This window comes from Anarhichas minor, unplaced genomic scaffold, assembly GCF_050575085.1.
Source record: "Anarhichas minor isolate MPS153535 unplaced genomic scaffold, ASM5057508v1 ptg000125l, whole genome shotgun sequence".
NCBI classification, from domain to species: Eukaryota; Metazoa; Chordata; class Actinopteri; order Perciformes; family Anarhichadidae; genus Anarhichas; species Anarhichas minor.
In genome coordinates this window covers 119,851-143,351 of record NW_027466571.1, presented here as the reverse complement: position 1 = coordinate 143,351, position 23,501 = coordinate 119,851, and the positions used below count along the sequence as shown (strand labels likewise).

Below are 23,501 nucleotides of genomic sequence, written 5' to 3'. Positions count from 1 at the left end.
CTACTACTGCTGCTGCTAATATAGTATTACTACTACTACTTCTACTATAACTTTTGCTGTTGCTACTATTACTACTATTACTACTATTACTGCTACCATCAATATTATTACTACCACCACTGCTATTACTTATACTACAACTGCTACTACTACTACTGCTATTCATGCTACTACAAGTAGTATTACTACTACGGCTATTAGTACAACTGCTACTAGTACTACTACTAATGCTACTTCTTCTACTGCCATTACTATTACTACTATAACTACTTCTACTACTACTACTGTTATATTAAATACTACGACCAATACTACAGCTATTACTACGACTACTGATACTACTACTTCTACTACTTCTTCTAATTACTAATACTTCTACTACTACTAATACTTCTACTACTACTAATACTTCTACTACAACTACAACTTCTACTACTACAAATATCACTACAGGACTTTTCCCTTTCAAAATGTTCAGCTCTTTCAGGAGAGGGGTGCTTTGACTTTTCATATTTGTAATCTTTTAACTTTTTGAAATATTAAGCTATTTGCAATTTTTTTTTAATGGGATCTCTATGGAGAAAATCTTCAAATCCTGTTAAACTTCTTCAACTTTCAAAGCCTTCTTCTTCTCATACTTTCAGCTACAGACACCATAGTTAGACATTTCAACTAGAAGGATTTTCAGCAGTGCAGTTTAAATGCTTTCGAGCTTCAACATTTTTCAGATAGGTAGTCTCCCATTTCTTAATTTTCAGCAATTTTTTTACAATTAATTTCAGCTTTCAGCATTCCAACGCATTTTCAGCAGGAAATGCATTTTCTAGTTTAGTTTAGCTCCTCCCTTTAGTGTCTGTTTCATTCAGACTTTACTCTGAAAATCACAGATTCCAGCGGACGTTTCGTGTCTTTCAAGCACATTTTTAGAAGCCGAAGACTGTATTAAAAACCTAAAAACGTTTATAATGCTGTAATAACGTCATTTTAATGATGGTACGTTTAAAACACAATTTAACGAAGTTGTAAGTGTTTTCAGACGGACTTCCGTGCGGACCGTAAGGAAACAACTGAAAAAACAAACAACCGGAAGTAGTAGTATTTTGATTGACAGGTCGAACCACCCATTCACGCTGAGGTACGCACGTTTAGTGGGCTGAGGCCTGAGCTGCTATTCTCTACGTACAGCTACGCACCGAATGACGTCGGACGTTGTGGCTCGTGACCATACATTCTTAGCCGTTCTTAGCGGCCACGCGCCGCAGTAGCTGTCAGTGAGAGGACCTTTAAATGGCCGCTCGGTATGACTCGGTAATAACCGGTAATAACGCTGCTACGGAGAGATTCGGTTAAACAGCGGCTGTGTTTACCGCTAGTGTCGCTCGGTTTATAACATTTTAACCGTTTTATTTGTTGTGAAAAGAAACGAAAATGAGCGACGAGGACGAGTTTCTGCAGAAAGCTCGAACCGGGTTTGAAGACCTGTGTCGAGCTTTAAATATGGACGAGGAGGCGAGTAGAGAGGCGTGGAGGAGCTACGAGGACATGAGCAGGAACTATACCTTAGAGGTGAGACACTAGGAGACATTTGGAGACATTATAGAAGACGTAAGGAGACATTATAGGAGACGTTAGGAGACATTAGGAGGCGAGTAGAGAGGCGTGGAGGAGCTACGAGGACATGAGCAGGAACTATACCTTAGAGGTGAGACACTAGGAGACATTAGGAGACATTATAGGAGACGTAAGGAGACATTATAGGAGACGTTAGGAGACATTAGGAGGCGAGTAGAGAGGCGTGGAGGAGCTACGAGGACATGAGCAGGAACTATACCTTAGAGGTGAGACACTAGGATACATTATAGGAGACATTAGGAGACGTTAGGAGACATTATAGGAGACATTAGGAGATGTTAGGAGACATTATAGGAGACGTTAGGAGACATTAGGAGGCGAGTAGAGAGGCGTGGAGGAGCTACGAGGACATGAGCAGGAACTATACCTTAGAGGTGAGACACTAGGAGACATTAGGAGACGTTAGGAGACATTATAGGAGACATTAGGAGACATTATAGGAGACATTAGGAGACGTTTGGAGACATTAGGAGGCGAGTAGAGAGGCGTGGAGGAGCTACGAGGACATGAGCAGGAACTATACCTTAGAGGTGAGACACTAGGAGACGTTAGGAGACATTATAGGAGACATTAGGAGACGTTAGGAGACATTATAGGAGACATCAGGAGACGTTAGGAGACATTAGGAGGCAAGTAGAGAGGCGTGGAGGAGCTACGAGGACATGAGCAGGAACTATACCTTAGAGGTGAGACACTAGGAGACATTAGGAGACATTATAGGAGACATAAGGAGACATTATAGGAGACGTTAGGAGACGTTAGGAGACATTAGGAGGCGAGTAGAGAGGCGTGGAGGAGCTACGAGGACATGAGCAGGAACTATACCTTAGAGGTGAGACACTAGGAGACATTAGGAGACATTATAGGAGACGTAAGGAGACATTATAGGAGACGTTAGGAGACGTTAGGAGACATTAGGAGGCGAGTAGAGAGGCGTGGAGGAGCAACGAGGACATGAGCAGGAACTATACCTTAGAGGTGAGACACTAGGAGACGTTAGGAGACATTATAGGAGACATTAGGAGACGTTAGGAGACATTATAGGAGACGTTAGGAGACATTAGGAGGCGAGTAGAGAGGCGTGGAGGAGCTACGAGGACATGAGCAGGAACTATACCTTAGAGGTGAGACATTAGGAGACATTAGGAGACGTTAGGAGACATTATAGGAGACATTAGGAGACGTTAGGAGACGTTAGGAGACGTTAGGAGGCAAGTAGAGAGGCGTGGAGGAGCTACGAGGACATGAGCAGGAACTATACCTTAGAGGTGAGACACTAGGAGACACTAGGAGACATTAGTCTGTCTGTCTGTCTGTCTCAGTCAAACTACTTCTTTCTCTAAAACAGAGGACGTGAGGATTTGAGTCTTTTCTTTGTCACACGTGATGATGAAATGTTTGTATTTCTGGACGGTGAGTCGGACAAAACGATAACTGTGATGTCACAGCCGGCTTCTCACTGTTTTCTGACATTTAAAGACAAAACTATGGAGTACTCGAGGAAATAATAGTATTATTATGAGTATTAATGAAAGAGAAGGTGTTTGATAGTAGCCTGTCTGTCTCCCCCCCCCCCCCCATCATGTCTCCAGGGCAGCGTCCTCCACTGGTTGTCCTGCTCTCTGTACGTAGCCTGCAGGTCTTCAGTCCCCACAGTGGGTAAAGGAACCACTGAAGGAAACTACGTCTCTCTGACCAGAATCCTACGCTGCTCAGAGATGAGGTAGGCCCACAATGCACCTGTGCTCTCACCTGAAGGTCTGTCTGTCTGAAGAAGTACTCTGATCTTCTTCTTCAGTAAAAGTACTAATACCACAGTGTAGAAATACATGTAAAAATCCGTAATTCTTTAGTAAAAGAACAAAAGTATTATTATCAACATACCTAAAGTACCAAAAGTAAAAGTACTCATGATGCAGAGTAGTATATGTTTTATTAATGATTACTTTATATACTACTGGTAGTTTAATCTTTAATAATACATCATCATTTATTAGTGGATTAATTATCTGAATCTGTACAGTAAAAAGTACAATATTTAATAATATATATATATTTAATATATAATAGAATGATGAAGTAACAGGACAAAGAGTTCTTTAATACGATGAAGTAACAGGATATAGAGTTCTTTAATAAGATGAATAACTAACAGGACATAGAGTTCTTTAATAAGAAGAAGTAACAGGACATAGAGTTCCTTAATAGGAAGAAGTAACAGGATATAGAGTTCTTTAATAAGAAGAAGTAACAGGACATAGAGTTCTTTAATAAGAAGAAGTAACAGGATATAGAGTTCTTTAATAAGAAGAAGTAACAGGACATAGAGTTCCTTAATAAGAAGAAGTAACAGGATATAGAGTTCTTTAATAAGAAGAAGTAACAGGACATAGAGTCCTTTAATAAGAAGAATAACTAACAGGATATAGAGTTCTTTAATAAGAAGAAGTAACAGGACATAGAGTTCGTTAATAAGAAGAAGTAATAGGATATAGAGTTCTTTAATAAGATGAAGTAACAGGACATAGAATTCGTTAATAAGAAGAAGTAACAGGATATAGAGTTCTTTAATAAGATGAAGTAACAGGACATAGAGTTCTTTAATAAGAAGAAGTAACAGGATATAGAGTTCTTTAATAAGATGAAGTAACAGGACATAGAGTTCTTTAATAAGATGAAGTAACAGGATATAGAGTTCTTTTATAAGATGAAGTAACAGGATATAGAGTTCTTTAATAAGATGAAGTAACAGGACATAGAGTTCTTTAATAAGATGAAGAAGTAACAGGATATAGAGTTCTTTAATAAGTCAGAGTTGTGTCTCCTCACAGTCTGATCGAGTTCTTTAATAAGATGAAGAAGTGGCAGGACATGGCCGACCTGCCTCAGGACTTCCGTCAGAGCACCAACAAACTAGAGAGGAACTTTACCGTGTCGGCGGTGATCTTCAAGAAGTACGTCCCGATCTTCAAAGCCATCTTCAAGGCGCCGTCCGAGGAGCCGACCCGAGTTCACCGCAGCCGCAAACAGAGGTGAGCCTTGACCTCTCCTGAACAGCCGGTTCTGGTGCTTCTTTGTTTCACGGTGTTGTTTAATTATAGCTGACGATGTCTCCTCTGGTCTTCTGTCTCCAGACGTCATCCCTGCTCTGTGACCGAGGTCTTCAACTTCTGCTGGGTTCTGTTTGTCCACGCTAAAGGTAACCAGCTCCTCTGGTCTGCTGCACCACTAAACTACTGGGAGGCCTTCCAGCTAGTGGTTTCACTGGTCACACCTAACATTTCAATGGATAGAAGTATCAAGGACAGCCAGCAGGTGGTGCTAATGTAACACTTAAAGATGGCAGCCGCCATAAATCTCACCAGAAGAAGATGATGTTTGGAGGTCTTTAGGAGGAAACTGGTGGATCAGATTTACCTGAATATTGATCGTTGTTCCTGTTCACACGAGACATAAAGGACCTGGTTCTGAACATCTTGGGACTTTAGAGGCTAGCTGGTGAACATAAACAGAGACAGACTGTGATCACATCTGACCAACAGAGATCTTCTGTGTCTGATTTGATCTGGATACCAGACCCTCAGATTGATAAGTGAACACGGTCCAGAGACGTCCTCTTTGTACGGGGCAAGATCCAGAGTCCTCGTTCTCAGCTGGTTCTCTGATGTTGGTGTTCAAACATCTGGACACATTTCTGGAGACAGATTATCTAGTGATGCACCACAGTTTAGACATAATAAAAAAACTCAGATTCACCTTTAAAGATGTCCTCCAGTGAACCCGAGGTATTAAATGTTTCCAAAGGTTTGTTTGTGCTCTCAGGGTTTTGGATGTTTTTATTCATAATCCTGAGAACAGCAGCTCCGTGTGTTTAACATCTGTACGGTAGCACACGTCCAGCCTCATCCTCGTGTATGAATAAAAACACAGTTTACTGCAACATTAAATATGTTTTTAATCTGTTTCCTGAGGTGAGACTGTATTTTCTATCCAAGTAGCTGGACAATGACATCCAGCTCTTTTTGTAATCTGTATGTAAATAGAAAACATTGGAAGGAAACATCAATATAAAATGTTGAAAAACGTAATTTATATCCATTACATTGTTTGTTTCTGATTCAGCAGACAGAATGTTGTTTGTCCTAGATGCTTATTTTTGATGTTAGCACATGAGAGGAACAAACAGGAGGAGCTCTGAAGTGCCTTGCTCAAGGGAGGGGGAAGAGTGTCCTGATCCGCTGGTGTTTTCTGTCCTTTCAGGGAACTTCCCGATGATCAGCGATGACCTGGTGAACTCCTACCACCTGCTGCTGTGTGCCCTGGATCTGGTCTTCACCAACGCTCTGCTGTGCAACGCCAGGAAGGACCTGCTGAACCACAACTTCAGAGGTGAACCCTCACATTGAACCACATCAGATCTCAAACCCACATAGAGCTGTGAAACATGGCGCTGTGGAGGGAAGCCTGCTTATCAGCTCTGCACTAATAAATCAAACTAAAATAAATCAGCCTGGTGTTTCCTCCACCTCCTTCTCCAAAACATAGTGTTTATTGTGCTGAGAGGAAGCGGCTCTGACTCCACATCAAGCTGCATCCACTCAGGAAACAAGCTGGTTTGAAACACTAGATCACACCGGACATCTTAAAGAGACAGTAGTGATGTTTATCGGAGGTTCTCCTCCATAGTCAGTGTGTTACTACAGTAGATGGAGCAGAACTTTAATTCTGAACCATGATTGGGTGACTGATGCAGAAAATTATAAAGTGATTTCTCTCTGTATGATTCAACACGTTTACCTTTTTTTGATATTACTAGAATGTTTGATCTACTGTAGTAGTGAATAATGATGAGTGAAACAGGGTCCTGGTCTGTGTGTGTGGGGTCCTCCAGGTCTACCAGTGGACTTCAGCACTAAAGACTTCAGGCCGTCTTCAGGGCCGCACTGCTTCATAGAGCAGCTATGTGAGCTGCATGATGGTCTGGTGCTGGAGGCCAAAGGGGTCAAAGAACACTTCTGGAAACCCTTCATCAAGAAGCTCTTCCACAAGAGGGTGAGACATGCTGCTATAGACTAGTCTGTTCATTAAGAAGCTCTTCCACAAGAGGGTGAGACATGCTGCTATAGACTAGTCTGTTCATTAAGAAGCTCTTCCACAAGAGGGTGAGACATGCTGCTATAGACAGACAGACAGACAGACAGACAGACACTCACACTCACACTCACACACACACGGTAGATGTGGTGGGTAATTTAAACTCTCTCCTACAGATTGTCAGAGGAAAGGAGGACAGTCTGACCGGCTTTCTGGATCCCATGAACTTTGGAGACAGTTTGTGAGTGTTGGCTGTTATTGAACAGTTCATTGATCATAATGTGATCATATGTATCTAATGTGTTAGTATTTAGATAGAGTTACTTTACTAATTCATAACAAATGGTTTCTTACTGGTATATTTTGGCAGCAGAATGTTCATAAATGTATCCAGTTTCGTCATTGTTTCACTTCATCTGATGACATGTTCTTTACAGTCTTCTGTTCATGTGTCATAACAGTTGTTTCTCTACTCTACCCTACTCTACTCTACCCTACTCTACCCTACTCTACCTTACTCTACTCTACCCTACTCTACCCTACTCTACCTTACTCTACTCTACCCTACTCTACCTTACTCTACTCTACCCTACTCTACCCTACTCTACCCTACTCTACTCTACTCTACTCTACCCTACTCTACCCTACTCTACCTTACTCTACTCTACCCTACTCTACCCTACTCTACCTTACTCTACTCTACCCTACTCTACCTTACTCTACTCTACCCTACTCTACCTTACTCTACTCTACCCTACTCTACCCTACTCTACCTTACCCTACTCTACCCTACTCTACCTTACTCTACTCTACCCTACTCTACCCTACTCTACCTTACTCTACTCTACCCTACTCTACCTTACTCTACTCTACCCTACTCTACCCTACTCTACCCTACTCTACCTTACTCTACCCTACTCTACCCTACTCTACCTTACTCTACTCTACCCTACTCTACCCCACTCTACCCTACTCTACTCTACCCTACTCTACCTTACTCTACTCTACCCTACTCTACCCTACTCTACTCTACTCTACCCTACCCTACTCTACCCTACCTTACTCTACTCTACCCTACTCTACTCTACTCTACTCTACCCTACTCTACTCTACTCTACCCTACTCTACCCTACTCTACCCTACTCTACTCTACCTTACTCTACTCTACCCTACTCTATCCTACTCTACTCTACCCTACTCTACCCTACTCTACTTTACCCTACTCTACCCTACTCTACTCTACTCTACCTTACTCTACTCTACCCTACTCTACCCTACTCTACTCTACTATACCCTACTCTACTCTACTCTACCCTACTCTACTCTACTCTACCTTACTCTACTCTACCCTACTCTACTCTACTCTACTCTACCTTACTCTACTCTACCCTACTCTACTCTACTCTACCTTACTCTACCCTACTCTACCCCACTCTACCCTACTCTACCCTACTCTACTCTACCTTACTCTACTCTACCCTACTCTACCCTACCCTACTCTACCTTACTCTACTCTACCCTACTCTACCCTACTCTACCCTACTCTACCTTACTCTACTCTACCCTACTCTACCCTACTCTATCCTACTCTACTCTACCCTACCCTACTCTACCCTACTCTACTTTAACCTACTCTACTCTACCCTACTCTACTCTACCCTACTCTACCCTACTCTACCCTACTCTACTCTACTATACCCTACTCTACTCTACTCTACCCCACTCTACTCGACTCTATCCTACCCTACTCTACCCTACTCTACCCTACTCTACCCTACTCTACCCTACCCTACTCTACTCTACTCTACCCTACCCTACTCTACTCTACTCTAACCTACCCTACCTTACTCTGCTTTACCCTACCCTACCCTACCCTACTCTACTCGCCTTTATTTTCCTACTTTACTCTACTCCTTTATATTCCTACTCTACCCTACTCTAGTTTGTCTCTGACTCGGGTGTATGAGGAACATGTTCTGGCCACTGGTAGTCTGGATGAGAGGATCTTCACCGGTGAGGGGGCGAGCGAGGACATCGGGACACCGGGGCCCAGCCTGTGTGAGGGGGTGGAGAACCAGGACAGCGCCACATACAGGCTTCACACCAGCCTCACGGTGAGACGGCTAACATGAACTAGCCGGCAGTTTTATTATTTACTGCTGTGAATGAACAGAAAACATTAAAGACCCGTCGTCTCTCCTCCCGTCAGGCCTCGGCTCTGAAGGTGTCCACTCCTCTGACAGGGAGGAAGTACGTTCAGGAGAACAGATGGTCGTCTCCCGTCTCGTCTGCCATGAAGAGCGTCGGGCGACTCCACACTCTGCTGTCAGGAACCAAACAAGGGCCGAGCGCTAAGCTGAGAGAGACTCTCAGGTATGTTTGTTAAAACCTAAACCTGGAAACACCCTACTCTACTCTGCCCTACTCTACTCTACCCGAATCTACCCTAATCTACTATACCCTACTATACCCTACTCTACTCTACTCTCCCCTATCCTACTCTACTCTACCCTACTCTACCCTACTCTACCCTACTCTATCCTACCCTACTATACCCTACTCTACTCTACTCTACCCTACCCTACCCTACTATACCCTAACCTACTCTACTCTACTCTATCCTACTCTACTCTACTCTACCCTACCCTAATCTACTCTGCCCCACTGTATCCTACTCTACTCTACTCTACTCTATCCTACTCTACTCTACTCTGCCCCACTCTATCCTACTCTACTCTACTCTACTCTGCCCTACTCTACTCTACGCTACTCTACTCTACCCTACTATACCCTACTCTACCCTACTATACCCTACTCTACTCTACTCTATCCTACTCTACTCTGCCCCACTCTATCCTACTCTACTCTACTCTACTCTACCCTACTCTACCCTACTGTACTCTACCCTACTACACCCTACTCTATTCTACCCTACTATACCTGACTATACCCTACCCTACTATACTATATTCTACTCTACCCTACTCTACTCTAGTTTGTCTCTAAACCTAGAAACCTAGATGTGAGATGTTTTACTGAACAACCACCACTGTTGGTGCTTGAAGTAACAACAGAAACTGTCTTCCTGAAGGACCTGTGCCAGAGACCCCAGTGATGTTATCAGCAAGCGCCTGAAGGACATGTTTGAGCTCTTGTGTCAACACTACGAGGGCAGCGGGGCAGAGAGCAAGGTGATGGGGAGAGGTACAAATGAGTCTTTCTCAGTTCTGATTTCTAAAATGCATCTTTAGGAGCGAGGAGTTGGGAAACACCGATGTGTCCTTTGAGGAAGTGTTCCTGGGAAAACAAATATAGGGATCGAGGAGGCACAAAATGGTGAGATGACCCCCTGAGAGCTTGAGCCGATGGACTAACTCCTCTCTAAACCTCCTCCTCCTCGTAGACATGGCAGTGAAGTACTTCCACCTGGCGGAGGCGCTCTACTACAGGATGCTGGAGTCCATCATCGAGAGAGAGAAGATGATCCTGGGAGACGCAGACTTGTCTGTGAGTATTTTTGTAGTATTATTTGAACTGGAGTCGGATGTAAAGTTTTATCTGTCCATCTTAAAGGGACAGTACCGATGTTTAGGTGTTTAGCTTCTTCTCGGTGTTTTACCTTTCTATGCTCTCTTCCAAGACACCAGACTCTATTCACAAAAACATTAATTCAACATGTGTGTGTGTCAGTGTATCCTGGAGCAGGACGTCTTCCACCGCTCTCTGCTGGTCTGCTGTCTGGAGATCGTGGTCTTCTCCTACAGACCTCCAGGAGATTTCCCCAACTTGATCACCATCTTCCAGCTGCCAGCGTATCACTTCTACAAGGTATCAATACCACCAATCACTTCTTAATGTAATTAATCAATTAAAAGCAGCACGTGAGGATAATAATAAGACCTGTGATGTGCAGGTGATTGAAGTGCTGGTGCGGTCGGAGCAGGGTCTGTTTCGGGAGGTGGTGAAGCACTTGAACCAGGTGGAGGAGCAGGTTCTGGAGAGTCTGGCCTGGACCAGCGACTCCCCGCTGTGGGAGAGCCTCCGTGGGGCCAAAGACCACGTCCCCGCCTGCAAGCAGGTCCATAAACCACAACACACTCAGTTCATCGTGGTTATTAATAAACAGGAATCCTGAATTTGAATATATTACAACACACTCACTTGTTCCTGTTTGTAACTAGTTGTGGTCTGGATGTAATGTGGTCTTGATCTGGATGTGGTCTGGATGTAATGTGGTCTTGGTGTGGATGTAACCTGGTCTTGGTCTGGATGTAACCTGGTCTTGGTCTGGTGCTGGTTCAGGTGATGCCCCCTCAGTATCTGGAACAAAGCGATGAGAGCAGCAGTGTTCCTCAGACTCCCATCAACCAGGGACCAGAACTCAGAGGTTAGTAACTTCTTCTGTGGTGTTTTAGTTGTGGAAATTCATCATGTCTTTGTGTCTTTAATCTGACCGTCCGTCCTCAGGCGTGTCCCCGTCCCCGACCATGCTGTTTGACCGGTACAGCTCTCCTCCCACCGGCCCGTTTCGCCGCCGTCTGTTCATCGACCCTGCGGACAGAGAACCGACCGCTGTGACCAAGACCGCCCCGACCGGCCTGGTCGCCACCATCCCAGCTGGGCAGACGGTGGTCTCAATGGCGACCGCCACCGTCACCGCCAACAACGGGCAGACGGTCACCATTCCGGTGCAAGGTGAGTGACCGACGACACCGACACCGAGCGAAGAAGTGCGATGACAATGACGAGTAACAAACCTCTGACCTCTGCAGGGATAGCCAATGAGAGCGGAGGCATCACCTTCTTCCCCGTCCAGGTGAGCGTGACCGGACAGGGCGGAGCCACGCTGCAGCCGCTGTCCACACAGACTCTGACCGGCACCCTCACCGTCCAATCGGTCGTCAGCACACCGGCTAAACCAGCAGCTGGTGGTCCGCTGAGGAAAGGATCGCTGTCGCTGTTCTTCAGGAAGGTACTACACTGTCCTCATGGAGACCTCACTGGTTCTCTTGGGTTACTACCAGCTGCTTCTGATCTCCTCACCTTGTCCTCAGGTGTACCACCTGGCCAGCGTCCGTCTCAGAGACCTTTGTTCCAAACTGGACATCTCTTCAGATCTGAGGAGAAAGATGTGGACGTGTTTTGAACATTCTTTGGTTCACTGCAGTGACCTGATGATGGACCGTCACCTGGACCAGCTGCTCATGTGTGCTGTGTACGTCATGGCCAAGGTGTGTGTACTGTGTGTACTGTGTGTGTACTGTGTGTACTGTGTGTGTACTGTGTGTACTGTGTGTGTACTATGTGTACTGTGTGTATACTGTGTGTGTTTCTCTCTAAAAGTAAACCTAAATGTATGTTGCTTCTTTCAGGTGACCAAAGAAGACAAATCCTTCCAGAATATCATGAAGTGTTACAGAACGCAGCCTCAGGCCAGCAGCAATGTAAGTAAACAGGAAACACAGGAAGTAAACATTAACACAGGAAGCAAACAGGAAACACAGGAAGTAAACATTAACACAGGAAGTAAACGGGAAACACAGGAAGTAAACATGAAGCACAGGAAGTAAACAGGAAACACAGGAAGTATACAGGAAACACAGGAAGTAAACAGGAAACACAAGAAGTAAACATGAAACACAGGAAGTAAACATTAACACAGGAAGTAAACAGGAAACACAGGAAGTATACAGGAAACACAGGAAGTAAACAGGAAACACAAGAAGTAAACATGAAACACAGGAAGTAAACATTAACACAGGAAGTAAACAGGAAACACAAGAAGTAAACAGGAAACACAGGAAGTAAACATGAAACACAGGAAGTAGACAGGGAACACAGGAAGTAAACATGAAACACAGGAAGTAAACATTAACACAGGAATTAAACAGGAAACACAGGAAGTAAACAGGAAACACAAGAAGTAAACAGGAAACACAGGAAGTAAACATTAAACACAGGAAGTAGACAGGAAATACAGGAAGTAAACATGAAACACAGGAAGTAAACAGGAAACACAGGAAGTAAACATGAAGCACAGGAAGTAAACAGGAAACACAGGAAGTATACAGGAAACACAGGAAGTAAACATGAAACACAGGAAGTAAACATTAACACAGGAAGTAAACAGGAAACACAGGAAGTAAACAGGAAACACAGGAAGTAAACAGGAAACACAAGAAGTAAACAGGAAACACAGGAAGTAAACATGAAGCACAGGAAGTAAACAGGAAACACAGGAAGTAGACAGGAAACACAAGAAGTAAACATGAAGCACAGGAAGTAAACAGGAAACACAGGAAGTAAACATGAAGCACAGGAAGTAAACATGAAGCACAGGAAGTAAACAGGAAACACAGGAAGTAAACAGAAAACACAGGAAGTAAACATGAAGCACAGGAAGTAAACATCGAACACAGGAAGTAAGTATAAAGTAGAACATGGAAATACTCAAGTAAAGTACAAGTACCTCAAACTCTACTAAGTGTGTGTGTGTGTGTTTCAGGTGTACAGGAGTGTGTTGATCTCAGGGAGGAGACGTCACTCAGGCAGCAACGACACCAACAAACTCAACTCACCTGTCGACGTCCACCAGGATCCAGGTAAGAAACAGCTGGTTTAGTTCAGTCCTTTGTGTTGGATTCACTGAGGAAACATGTTTTGTTTGTTGTGGTTTTTTATATTTGTTTTATTGAGTAAGGTTCTTGGTATAACACATATAGTTCAACAAGATAAATCAAATTTCATAATATCATTGTTCATTTATCTGAGGAGCTCTAATATATTATTGTCATTAATTTATACGTACATTTTCATGAGTTGTAAAGATTCCTTCCATTTTTTAATATGTTTTAGCAGTTCGTCTCTTTTTATCCTTTTTTATTAGAAAGTTATTTTCTCAATGTCAAAGGTTTTTATTATCTAGTTTCTTAACTGCAAATACTTAAACTATTCTCTGTCTTTTAGACCTTTAGTGTGTTAAACGTCACACACACACACACACACACAGTAGTCTCTTTTCAGAATAAAAGCTTTAAACTTTAGTCGATGGAGACCAAACACGGAGCTCAAAATGATAAAGTCAAGACCTGTTGGTCTCCTCTGATCTCCTCCCAGCAGCTGGAGACAACAGTCCGGTTCCTGTTCGCTCCAACAGCACCTTGCCCCCCCCCCAGCCGGGCAGTGCTCCCTCCACCCCGACCGACCCCCCCAACAAGACCTCCTCCTCTGGGGGTGACGGTGAGGAGCAGCGAGGAGACCTGATCCACTTTTACAACCACGTTTACATCAAACAGATGAGACTCTTCGCTCTGAGATACTCAGCCAGCTCTCCGTCAGCAGCGGTTCGTCTTTTTCATCTTTAATCTTTTAATAGTGAGGATGAGGATGAGGATGAGGATGAAGGTGAGGATGAGGATGAAGGTGAGGATCAGGATGAAGGTGAGGATGAGGATGAAGGTGAGGATGAAGGTGAGGATCAGGATGAAGATGAGGATGAAGGTGAGGATGAGGATCAGGATGAAGGTGAGGATGAGGATGAGGATGAAGGTGAGGATGAAGGTGAGGATGAAGGTAAGGATGAGGATGAAGGTGAGGATCAGGATGAAGGTGAGGATGAGGATGAAGGTGAGGATGAGGATGAAGGTGAGGATCAGGATGAAGGTGAGGATGAGGATGAAGGTGAGGATGAAGATGAGGATGAAGGTGAGAATGAGGATGAAGGTGAGGATCAGGATGAGGGCGAGGATGAAGGTGAGGATGAGGATGAGGATGAAGGTGAGGATCAGGATGAAGGTGAGGATGAAGGTGAGGGTGAGGGTAAGGATGAAGGTGAGGATGAGGATGAAGGTGAGGATCAGGATGAAGGTGAGGATGAAGGTGAGGATCAGGATGAAGGTGAGGATGAGGATGAAGGTGAGGATCAGGATGAGGATGAAGGTGAGGATCAGGATGAAGATGAGGATGAGGATGAAGGTGAGGATGAGGATGAAGGTGAGGATTAGGATGAAGATAAGGATGAAGGTGAGGATGAGGAAGAGGATCAGAATGAGGGTGAGGATGAAGGTGATTATCAGGATGAAGGTGAGGATGAGGATGAAGGTGAGGATCAGGATGAGGATGAAGGTGAGGATCAGGATGAAGATGAGGATGAAGGTGAGGATGAGGATGAAGGTGAGGATGAGGATGAAGATGAAGATGAGGATGAAGGTGAGGATTAGGATGAAGGTGAGGATGAGGATGAAGGTGAGGATCAGGATGAAGGTGAGGATGAGATTGAAGGTGAGGATCAGGATGAAGGTGAGGATGAAGGTGAGGATGAGGATGAAGATGAGGATGAAGGTCAGGATGAGGATGAGGATGAAGGTGACTATCAGGATGAAGGTGAGGATGAAGATGAGGATGAAGGTGAGGATGAGGATGAAGGTGAGGATGAGGATGAAGGTGAGGATCAGGATTTATTTTCAAAAATGAAACAGGGTCAACTGTCCCAAATGTCCCACTGCCTTTTGGACCTGTTTTCCCATGTAATTTATTTTCCATGAAAAATAGTGGACAACAGAGGACAGTCTTTAAGAATCAGTTGGTTTCAGCTCCATAGGAAGTTCCTGAAGAAAGGTAGCTTTCACAAGGGTCTGCAGACTTCTTGCTTGGCATGCTGAATCAAGTTATCAGAAGGAATGTTTGATGCAAAATGCAGGCAGTTTCAACCCAGAATTTCAGTCCATTTTTACATATTGCACCAATTACGACCTTTGCGCCTGGTTTTGGGCACCTTAACTTTGACCTACGACCTCCAAACTTTAGTCATTTCATCTCCACGAACCGCTCTTCATCTCCAAGATGTATTGCTCTCTCTTACTTTAAAGTAATTTTAATGAATTAAAACCCTGTTAATGACGTATATAGGTTTCTGTTTCTGTTGGGTGCCATAAAACCATTTCTACAAGACAAACGATGAAAATGATGTATGGTGGACAACAGATGACACCCTTTCAGGTTCAGTTGGATTTACATCAATACAATGTTCCTGAAGAAAGATAGCTTTCCCAAAGGTCTGCAGACTAGCTGCTCAATGTGCTGATTCAAGTCATCCAATGGAATGTTTCGTTGCAATTCCAAGCAGTTCCAACCCTTTTCTGAGAAGTTATGACATTTTGAATGAGGGACATTTGGTCATCATTTTCCATTCATTTTATCCTATCAAAATTCCCTATTCCAATGTAGGCCAAGTCTCCCTCCTCCCACGCAGGCATGCTAAGTGCTAGAGAGTGCCATCCAACATGAATGTGCCACATTTGGGCGTGGCTACAACATATAAAAAAACAGGGCTCTGACAAGTTTAGAAATAAAAGTTGATCCAATCTGACCAACTTCTTCACAGGGTGTACAATTTACCAACCTTGGCACCATGCTGTTCTCTGAGTTTCATACAGGCCAATTTTTTCTCGATGATTTAGAGGGGTTTTGGTCATGTGACCTTATTGTAGGCCCAGTCCATAATGTATGTCCACAATCTGGGGTCTCTGGGACCAATATTTGAGAGATTATGGCCATTTTTACATAGGTCAAAAAATCCCCCAAAATAAGGGATTATGGCTCAAATTCTGACCTTTGGGCCTGTTTATGGGGACCTTAACTTGCAGCTACGAGCACCAAATTGTAGGTATTTATTATTCACAAGCCCCTCTTTGAAGAGGAAAAGGTTCCAAGTCTGTACTTTGATTTAAAGTATAAAAAATAAGAGAAAAGACTGGTATGAAAATGGGCCAATTGTCTTTTGGGAGAAGTTATGCCATTTGGGTCAGGATTATTGGCCTACATGAGAGCCCAATAAAATGTAGTTGAAATGGCAGTTTTTGGAAAATTAGGGAATGGGCATTTTCCAAAAAAGCTGTTTTCAGTCTTTAGAGTCAAGAGGGTTTTTGTTGGGTGCAGTTCCCTTATAACTCAAAAAGTTTTCGAGGACAAATTTACACAGCACATGTAGTTGAAATGGCAACTCAAAAAGTGTCATTTCAACTACATTTGATTGGGCTCTCATGTAGGCCAATTATCCCAACCCAAATGGCAGAAATTGTCCCATCTCTCCCAAACAATATCTACAGTATGCTATGGGCTAGGAGGCTGAAACCTATGAGGGGGCATTCCTGGGAACAGCCCTCTAAGTGTACCGAGTTTCAAGCAAATCGGATGAGTTTCATTTTTCAGCAAAATCAATGCCTGGTGCTACTTTGCCGGAGAATTCAAATAATTGCAATTTCTCCAATCATTTTCATTTTCATACCAGTGGATCAAGACTTTGAGAAGGTAGTGTAGTCCAAATTTCAGCTTCCTAGCTCGCTAGCCCATTGTTTTCTAGGGATTTCTTGGCCAAATAAAGGCAAAATGCCATCAATTACTATGCAAAAAGTGTAAGGAATTTCCCATTGATATTCACACCATTTAATCTATGGGCAAAGGGGGAATTACATTCCAAATTTCAGCTTCCTAACCCATTGTCTTCTAGGGATTTCTAGGCAAAATAAAAGCAAAATGCCATAAATGACTATGAAAAAAATGTAAGATGAGGATGAAGGTGAGGATGAGGATGAAGGTGAGGATGAAGGTGAGGATTCATTGATCGTAGAACCTGTTGAGTTACGAGGACATGTTACAAAGAGAGAGTGAGACGTCACTGCTTTGGTCCAATCCGAACCAGTAAATGTTCTCAAGTATCAGCTTCAAGGTGTACTTAAAGTACAGAATAATATATATTATATGATAAAAATGTGTGTGTGTGTGTGTGTGTGTGAGCAGCTGGAGACCCCCCCTCTGTGTCCGTACCCCTCCCTGCGGACGGGTTCCCCCCGTCGGATGCTTCTGTCCAGCAAACACTCGATCTACATCTCACCTCACAAGACGAGCTCCGCCCCCCCGACATCGAGCCCCCGAGACAAGATCTACTACTACATCTGTAGCAGCCCCCCCAACGTGAGACCCCCCCCACACACACACACACACATACATACAGTACTGTAGAGATGTACTAGTACACATGTTACATGTCTGCCTCCAGATTATCAATAAAACAGAACAGAGTCTAGACAGGAAGTGATGTCATCTGATTGATCTCAGATGACATCACGTTAGTTTAACAACATATTGATCTGTGACCTCTGACCTCCAGCGTCTGCAGGAGATCAACAGAATGATCCGGACCGGAGAGACCCCCACCAGGAAGAGGACTCGTGCTCTGGAGGACCAGACGTCCCCCAAGAGGGTCTGTCAGGACTCTCAGTCTGCCCTGCTGCGCCGCCTGCAGGACGTCGCCAATGACCGGAGCTCCTCCCACTGAGACACACACACACACACACACACACACACACACACACACACACACACACACACACACACACACACACAATAATCATAAACACGATGCTCATTATGTCTGTCAACTAATAACCAACGAGGAGATCAATTAGTCTGACACAGAATGTGTCATCATGTCAAGTTTTTAACCATTTTACTAGTTTTATCTCTTTTATCATCATGTGTGAATCATGAGCTTCTTTTTGTTACATGTTATGTAAATATTTGTACAAATAGAGAAAAGATATTTTATGGAGGCGATGTAAGTGAAGTGCCTTTATTTTGTACTTTACCTTTAATAGATGTCTGAGGTAATAAAGTGTTTAAGTGTGGCCACTAGAGGGAGCTGTCTGTTCACATGTTTGCTATTGTGTTTAAATAACAGTTCATTATTATTCATCGTGTTAAAGTCACTTCAGGAAGTAAAAGTACATATGATAGTATTATGATTATTAATGTGTTAGTTAGTTCATCTCTTTATGTTGCAGCTCATTTAAATGACTTCATATAATCTTTAATAACAAGTAAAGTAACTAAAGTTATCAGATAAAAGTAGAGCAGTAAAAGTACAATATTTACTGCAGTAGAAAAAGAAAGTACTTCCAGATTGTACTTAAGTATTGTAGTTGAGTACTCAGATAATCTGAATACTGTTATTGATTATTTTAATAACCAGAACATGATTAATTAAGACAAAGAGTCTCAAACTATATTAATAACTAAACACATGAAGATCACATGTTTGATTCTTTAATTCAACTCAATTTATTTTGTTTAATCCAAAACCACAAATCACAAGTTCTCCTCACAGCGTTTACTCTGTTAATACTCTGTTATACAGTATTAACTCTGTTAACAGAGTATCACAGAGTATTAACTCTGTATTAACTCTATTAACAGAGTATAGAGTTAATACTCTGTTATACAGTATTAGCTCTGTTATACAGTATTAGCTCTGTTATACAGTATTAACTCTGTTAATACTCCGTCCTCACAAAGATAGAAATAATTAATATTCACAGAATATGTGAAAATAATAAAGTCTATTAATATATATTAATACTCTGTGAACAGTTTACTCTCTTCATAAAACACTATTTATTTACATCTGACCGTTTTCATGGAGCAACTTTTACAATTCAAACTTTGATTTAGACTTTTTAGAGTTATTATTTATTATAGTTATTATGACAATGATGATCATGATTATTATTACTGTTGTTGTAGTTGTAGTGTATAAAGTGTTAGAAACAGAACATGTAGACTGAGATCAGACAGGTGTCTCCCCCCAGAGGAGCAGAGAGGAACTGCAGGTGAAGGAAACACTAGACCAGTAATGTTCCACCAGTGATTCACACCAGTGATGTTCCACCAGTGATTCACACCAGTGATGTTCCACCAGTAATGTTCCACCAGTGATTCACACCAGTGATGTTCCACCAGTAATGTTCCACCAGTGATGTTCCACCAGTGATGTTCCACCAGTAATGTTCCACCAGTGATTCACACCAGTGATGTTCCACCAGTGATGTTCCACCAGTGATGTTCCACCAGTGATTCACACCAGTGATGTTCCACCAGTGATTCACACCAGTAATGTTCCACCAGTAATTCACACCAGTGATGTTCCACCAGTGATTCGCACCAGTAATGTTCCACCAGTGATTCACACCAGTGATGTTCCACCAGTGATTGACACCAGTAATGTTCCACCAGTGATTCACACCAGTGATGTTCCACCAGTGATTCACACCAGTAATGTTCCACCAGTAATTCACACCAGTGATGTTCCACCAGTGATTCGCACCAGTAATGTTCCACCAGTGATTCACACCAGTGATGTTCCACCAGTGATTGACACCAGTAATGTTCCACCAGTGATTCACACCAGTGATGTTCCACCAGTGATTCACACCAGTGATGTTCCACCAGTGATGTTCCACCAGTGATTCACACCAGTGATGTTCCACCAGTAATGTTCCACCAGTGATTCACACCAGTGATGTTCCACCAGTGATGTTCCACCAGTGATTCAGACCAGTGATGTTCCACCAGTGATTCACACCAGTAATGTTCCACCAGTAATTCACACCAGTGATGTTCCACCAGTGATTCGCACCAGTAATGTTCCACCAGTGATTCACACCAGTGATGTTCCACCAGTGATTCACACCAGTGATGTTCCACCAGTGATTCACACCAGTAATGTTCCACCAGTAATTCACACCAGTGATGTTCCACCAGTGATTCACACCAGTAATGTTCCACCAGTAATTCACACCAGTGATGTTCCACCAGTGATTCACACCAGTGATGTTCCACCAGTGATTCACACCAGTGATGTTCCACCAGTGATTCACACCAGTGATGTTCCACCAGTGATTCACACCAGTGACGTTCCACCAGTGATCCTGGGACAGAGGATGTCGTATGTGTACAGATTGTAAAGCCCTCTGAAGAGAATTTGTGATTTTGGGCTTTAGAGAATAAATTAAATTGAAGTTGTTGACAGATTCAAACTGTTCATGTGATTCTTGTCTTTAGTTTCACTTCCTCTTTCACTACTGAGGAACTTCCTGTTAGCACACACACACACACACACACACACACACACACACACACACACACACACACACACACACTCTGTATATGTTCATGTGTTTACAGGACTTCTTCAGAACGTTGGTTGAGATGACAGAACCAGAACCAAAGAGGGATCCTGAAGACCGGACTGAGACGGACCTGATGGATCCAGGTTCTGACTCTTTGTACTCAAGGAAACAGCTAGTTTAGCATAAAGACTGGAAACAGGGGGAAACAGCTAGCTTAGCATGAAGACTGGAAACAGGGGGAAACAGCTAGCTTAGCATAAAGACTGGAAACAGGGGGAAACAGCTAGTTTAGCATTAAGACTGGAAATGGGGAAACAGCTAGTTTAGCATACAGACTGGAAACAGCTAGCTTAGCATTAGGACTGGAAACAACTACCCGACTGTTTATAAAATAGTAACACATGAATTCATCTCTAACAAAAATGACATTTTGTGTGTGTGCATGTGTGTGTGTGTGTAGATGAACCTCCCAGTTGTTCCAGGCTGACCACTAACCAGCTGCAGCAGAACTTGAGAGCCGTGAAGAAGAGAGAGCGACCCGTCAGGCTGCTGTTTGAAATCCCAACGACTCGAATCATCAAAGATGTTCTGACCGAATACGTGGTGAGACGTCACACCCGTATGTCAAGTGTCAGGTACACCTGTTTTACAAGTGTATGGTACACCTGTATGACAAGTGTCAGATACACCTGTATGACAAGTGTAAGGTACACCTGTATGACAAGTGTATGGTACACCTGTATGACAAGTGTCAGGTACACCTGTATGACAAGTCTCAGGTACACCTGTATGACAAGTCTCAGGTACACCTGTATGACAAGTCTCAGGTACACCTGTATGACAAGTCTCAGGTACACCTGTATGACAAGTGGCAGGTGCACCTGCAGCTCTGTTCACCTGTAATCTTTATTTGTTCTTTGTAGCGTTCAACTTTCAAATCAAGATCATAAAATGCGTCACAGAACAGCAGCCTGCTGTGGATCAATACAACATGTTTTATATTAACATCACTATAACCAGAGGAATAATAAAGTCTGTACTGTGTCTTTAAATGCAGGTACATCTTCTACTAAGAGAGTCAAATGTTCATATTGATATAGCTCTCATGTCTGTACAGCAGCTGAGTGGCTTAGCTTAGCATAAAGACTGGAAGCAGATGGAAACAGCTATCGTAACTTTGCATAACAACTGAAACAGTTAGCTTAGCTTAGCATAAAGACTGTAAACAGAGGGAAACAGCTAGCATGGCTCAGACTGAATATGTTATATATTTGTGTACATGTGAACATAGTCGGTGACATTTGACTTCCTGCTTCCTTTTTGTCTCCAGGTGTACGAGGTCGTGGTGATGCGCTCCGGCAGCTTCGATTCCCGCCGTTCATCCGTGGAGCGCCGCTACAGCGACTTCTCTCGCTTCCACCACAAACTGCTGGAGGAGTTCAACGAGGAGCTGGAGGACGTGGTTCTCCCCCGAAAACTCCTGAGTGGGAACTTCAGCCCCGAGCTGATCTCGGAGCGACGCCTCGGCCTCCAGTACTACCTGGCTAAACTTTACGCCGTGCGCTGCGTTCGACACTCACCTCGTTTCCCCAAGTTCTTCACCGAGCCGGAGCAGAAACGAGCGCACGGTTTGCTACGAGGCGGACAGTTCCAGCTCGCCGTGGACCAGCTGCAGACCGTTCTGGAGGTTCAGGAGAAGCTGCTACCGTGGCAGAACCCCACCCTGATCGTACCCACCCTGTCTGCCCTCGCGGTCTGCTACCGGGACCTGGAGGAACCAGAACAGGCGTTTGCTGCAGCTCAGAGAGCTCTGCCTCCAACAAGGCGCTACGGATTGAAACGCTACCGAGCCTCACTGCTGGAACTGCTGGTAGACTTAGGGTATCAGCTGGGACGTCCTGTGGCTCAGTTACAGGAGGAACTGACCGTCCTCAGGGATGCCGAGAGAGGGGAGGTGTCCTCCTGCTCTCTGAAGGAGTTAGTGGTCCACGAGTTCACCTGAGTCTTTGGAGGAGTTAGTGGTCCACGAGTTCACCTGAGTCTCTGGAGGAGTTAGTGGTCCACGAGTTCACCTGAGTCTTTGGAGGAGTTAGTGGTCCACGAGTTCACCTGAGTCTTTGGAGGAGTTAGTGGTCCACGAGTTCACCTGAGTCTCTGGAGGAGTTAGTGGTCCACGAGTTCACCTGAGTCTCTGGAGGAGTTAGTGGTCCACGAGTTCACCTGAGCCTCTGGAGGAGTTCGTGGTCCACGAGTTCACCTGAGTCTCTGGAGGAGTTAGTGGTCCACGAGTTCACCTGAGTCTCTGGAGGAGTTAGTGGTCCACGAGTCCTTTAGTCTGTCCTTCATTTTATAAATCATATATTAATCTCATGTGTGCTGTTTACTTTAAATGGTCTGGAACCGTTACCCAGCATGCTTCACTATGTGTGTTGACTTGTAGAAGCTACTAATCAAACATGAAATACTATCGTAGATATAATACTACTGAAGTAGTAATACAGTAGAAACACACAAATGTTTAAATCGAAGTACTCAATGTACTTTTACACTCATGCCTTTGAGAAATTAAAATAATTCATAAAAACCTGATTCTTGATGAGTTGTATAAAATGTTTAAATATGTTTCAGTGTTCACAGATGTTAATGAGTGTACATGTGTACATGTGTGTGTTTATGTAACTCTTATTAATAATATAACTCATTTATTAAGCTGCAGGCTGAACGCACAATAAAGATAAATAAAACCATAAAGACTGATGTCATCCTATCGATTTATATTGAAACATGTTTTCAGATTCTTGAACATCAGAG

The 23,501-nt window shown here is 43.5% G+C and overlaps 2 protein-coding genes across 6 annotated transcripts; both read left to right on the top strand.

Annotated features, from left to right (window-relative positions):
• The first annotated feature begins 1,234 nt into the window (after positions 1–1,234).
• On the top strand, positions 1,235–18,417 carry rbl2 (retinoblastoma-like 2 (p130)). Of its 5 annotated transcripts, none has more exons than XM_076083246.1 (22): positions 1,235–1,566; positions 3,225–3,355; positions 4,464–4,664; positions 4,767–4,831; positions 5,893–6,021; positions 6,524–6,684; positions 6,903–6,967; positions 8,669–8,840; positions 8,936–9,099; positions 9,818–9,930; positions 10,130–10,233; positions 10,417–10,554; positions 10,640–10,804; positions 11,029–11,113; positions 11,194–11,421; positions 11,499–11,698; positions 11,781–11,957; positions 12,099–12,170; positions 13,232–13,328; positions 13,846–14,069; positions 17,524–17,697; positions 17,894–18,417. In XM_076083246.1, the coding sequence occupies exons 1-22, from the start codon at positions 1,429–1,431 to the stop codon at positions 18,059–18,061; spliced, it is 3,171 nt and encodes a 1,056-aa protein (XP_075939361.1). In that variant the 5' UTR covers positions 1,235–1,428; the 3' UTR covers positions 18,062–18,417. The 5 variants fall into 5 exon arrangements, with proteins under 5 accessions (XP_075939361.1, XP_075939360.1, XP_075939363.1 ...); XM_076083245.1 differs by having other exon boundaries at positions 1,236–1,566; positions 13,843–14,069; XM_076083248.1 differs by lacking the exon at positions 1,235–1,566 and adding an exon at positions 1,602–2,756 and having other exon boundaries at positions 13,843–14,069.
• Positions 18,418–18,563: 146 nt separating this feature from the next.
• snx20 (sorting nexin 20) lies at positions 18,564–23,441 on the top strand. Its single transcript, XM_076083256.1, has 3 exons — positions 18,564–20,833; positions 21,151–21,293; positions 22,021–23,441. The coding sequence occupies exons 1-3, from the start codon at positions 20,728–20,730 to the stop codon at positions 22,690–22,692; spliced, it is 921 nt and encodes a 306-aa protein (XP_075939371.1). The 5' UTR covers positions 18,564–20,727; the 3' UTR covers positions 22,693–23,441.
• The last annotated feature ends 60 nt before the right edge of the window (positions 23,442–23,501 follow it).

Bases quoted from the DNA above. Each gene is read 5' to 3' on its own strand.
- snx20 (XM_076083256.1), top strand. From the start codon at position 20,728: ATGTTCATGTGTTTACAGGACTTCTTCAGAACGTTGGTTGAGATGACA. The intron at 20,834-21,150 runs GTTCTGACTCTT...GTGTGTGTGTAG, and splicing joins GACGGACCTGATGGATCCAG to ATGAACCTCCCAGTTGTTCC. The intron at 21,294-22,020 runs GTGAGACGTCAC...TTTTGTCTCCAG, and splicing joins ATGTTCTGACCGAATACGTG to GTGTACGAGGTCGTGGTGAT.
- rbl2 (XM_076083245.1), top strand. From the start codon at position 1,429: ATGAGCGACGAGGACGAGTTTCTGCAGAAAGCTCGAACCGGGTTTGAA. The intron at 6,685-6,902 runs GTGAGACATGCT...TCTCTCCTACAG, and splicing joins AGAAGCTCTTCCACAAGAGG to ATTGTCAGAGGAAAGGAGGA. The intron at 11,114-11,193 runs GTTAGTAACTTC...GTCCGTCCTCAG, and splicing joins CCAGGGACCAGAACTCAGAG to GCGTGTCCCCGTCCCCGACC.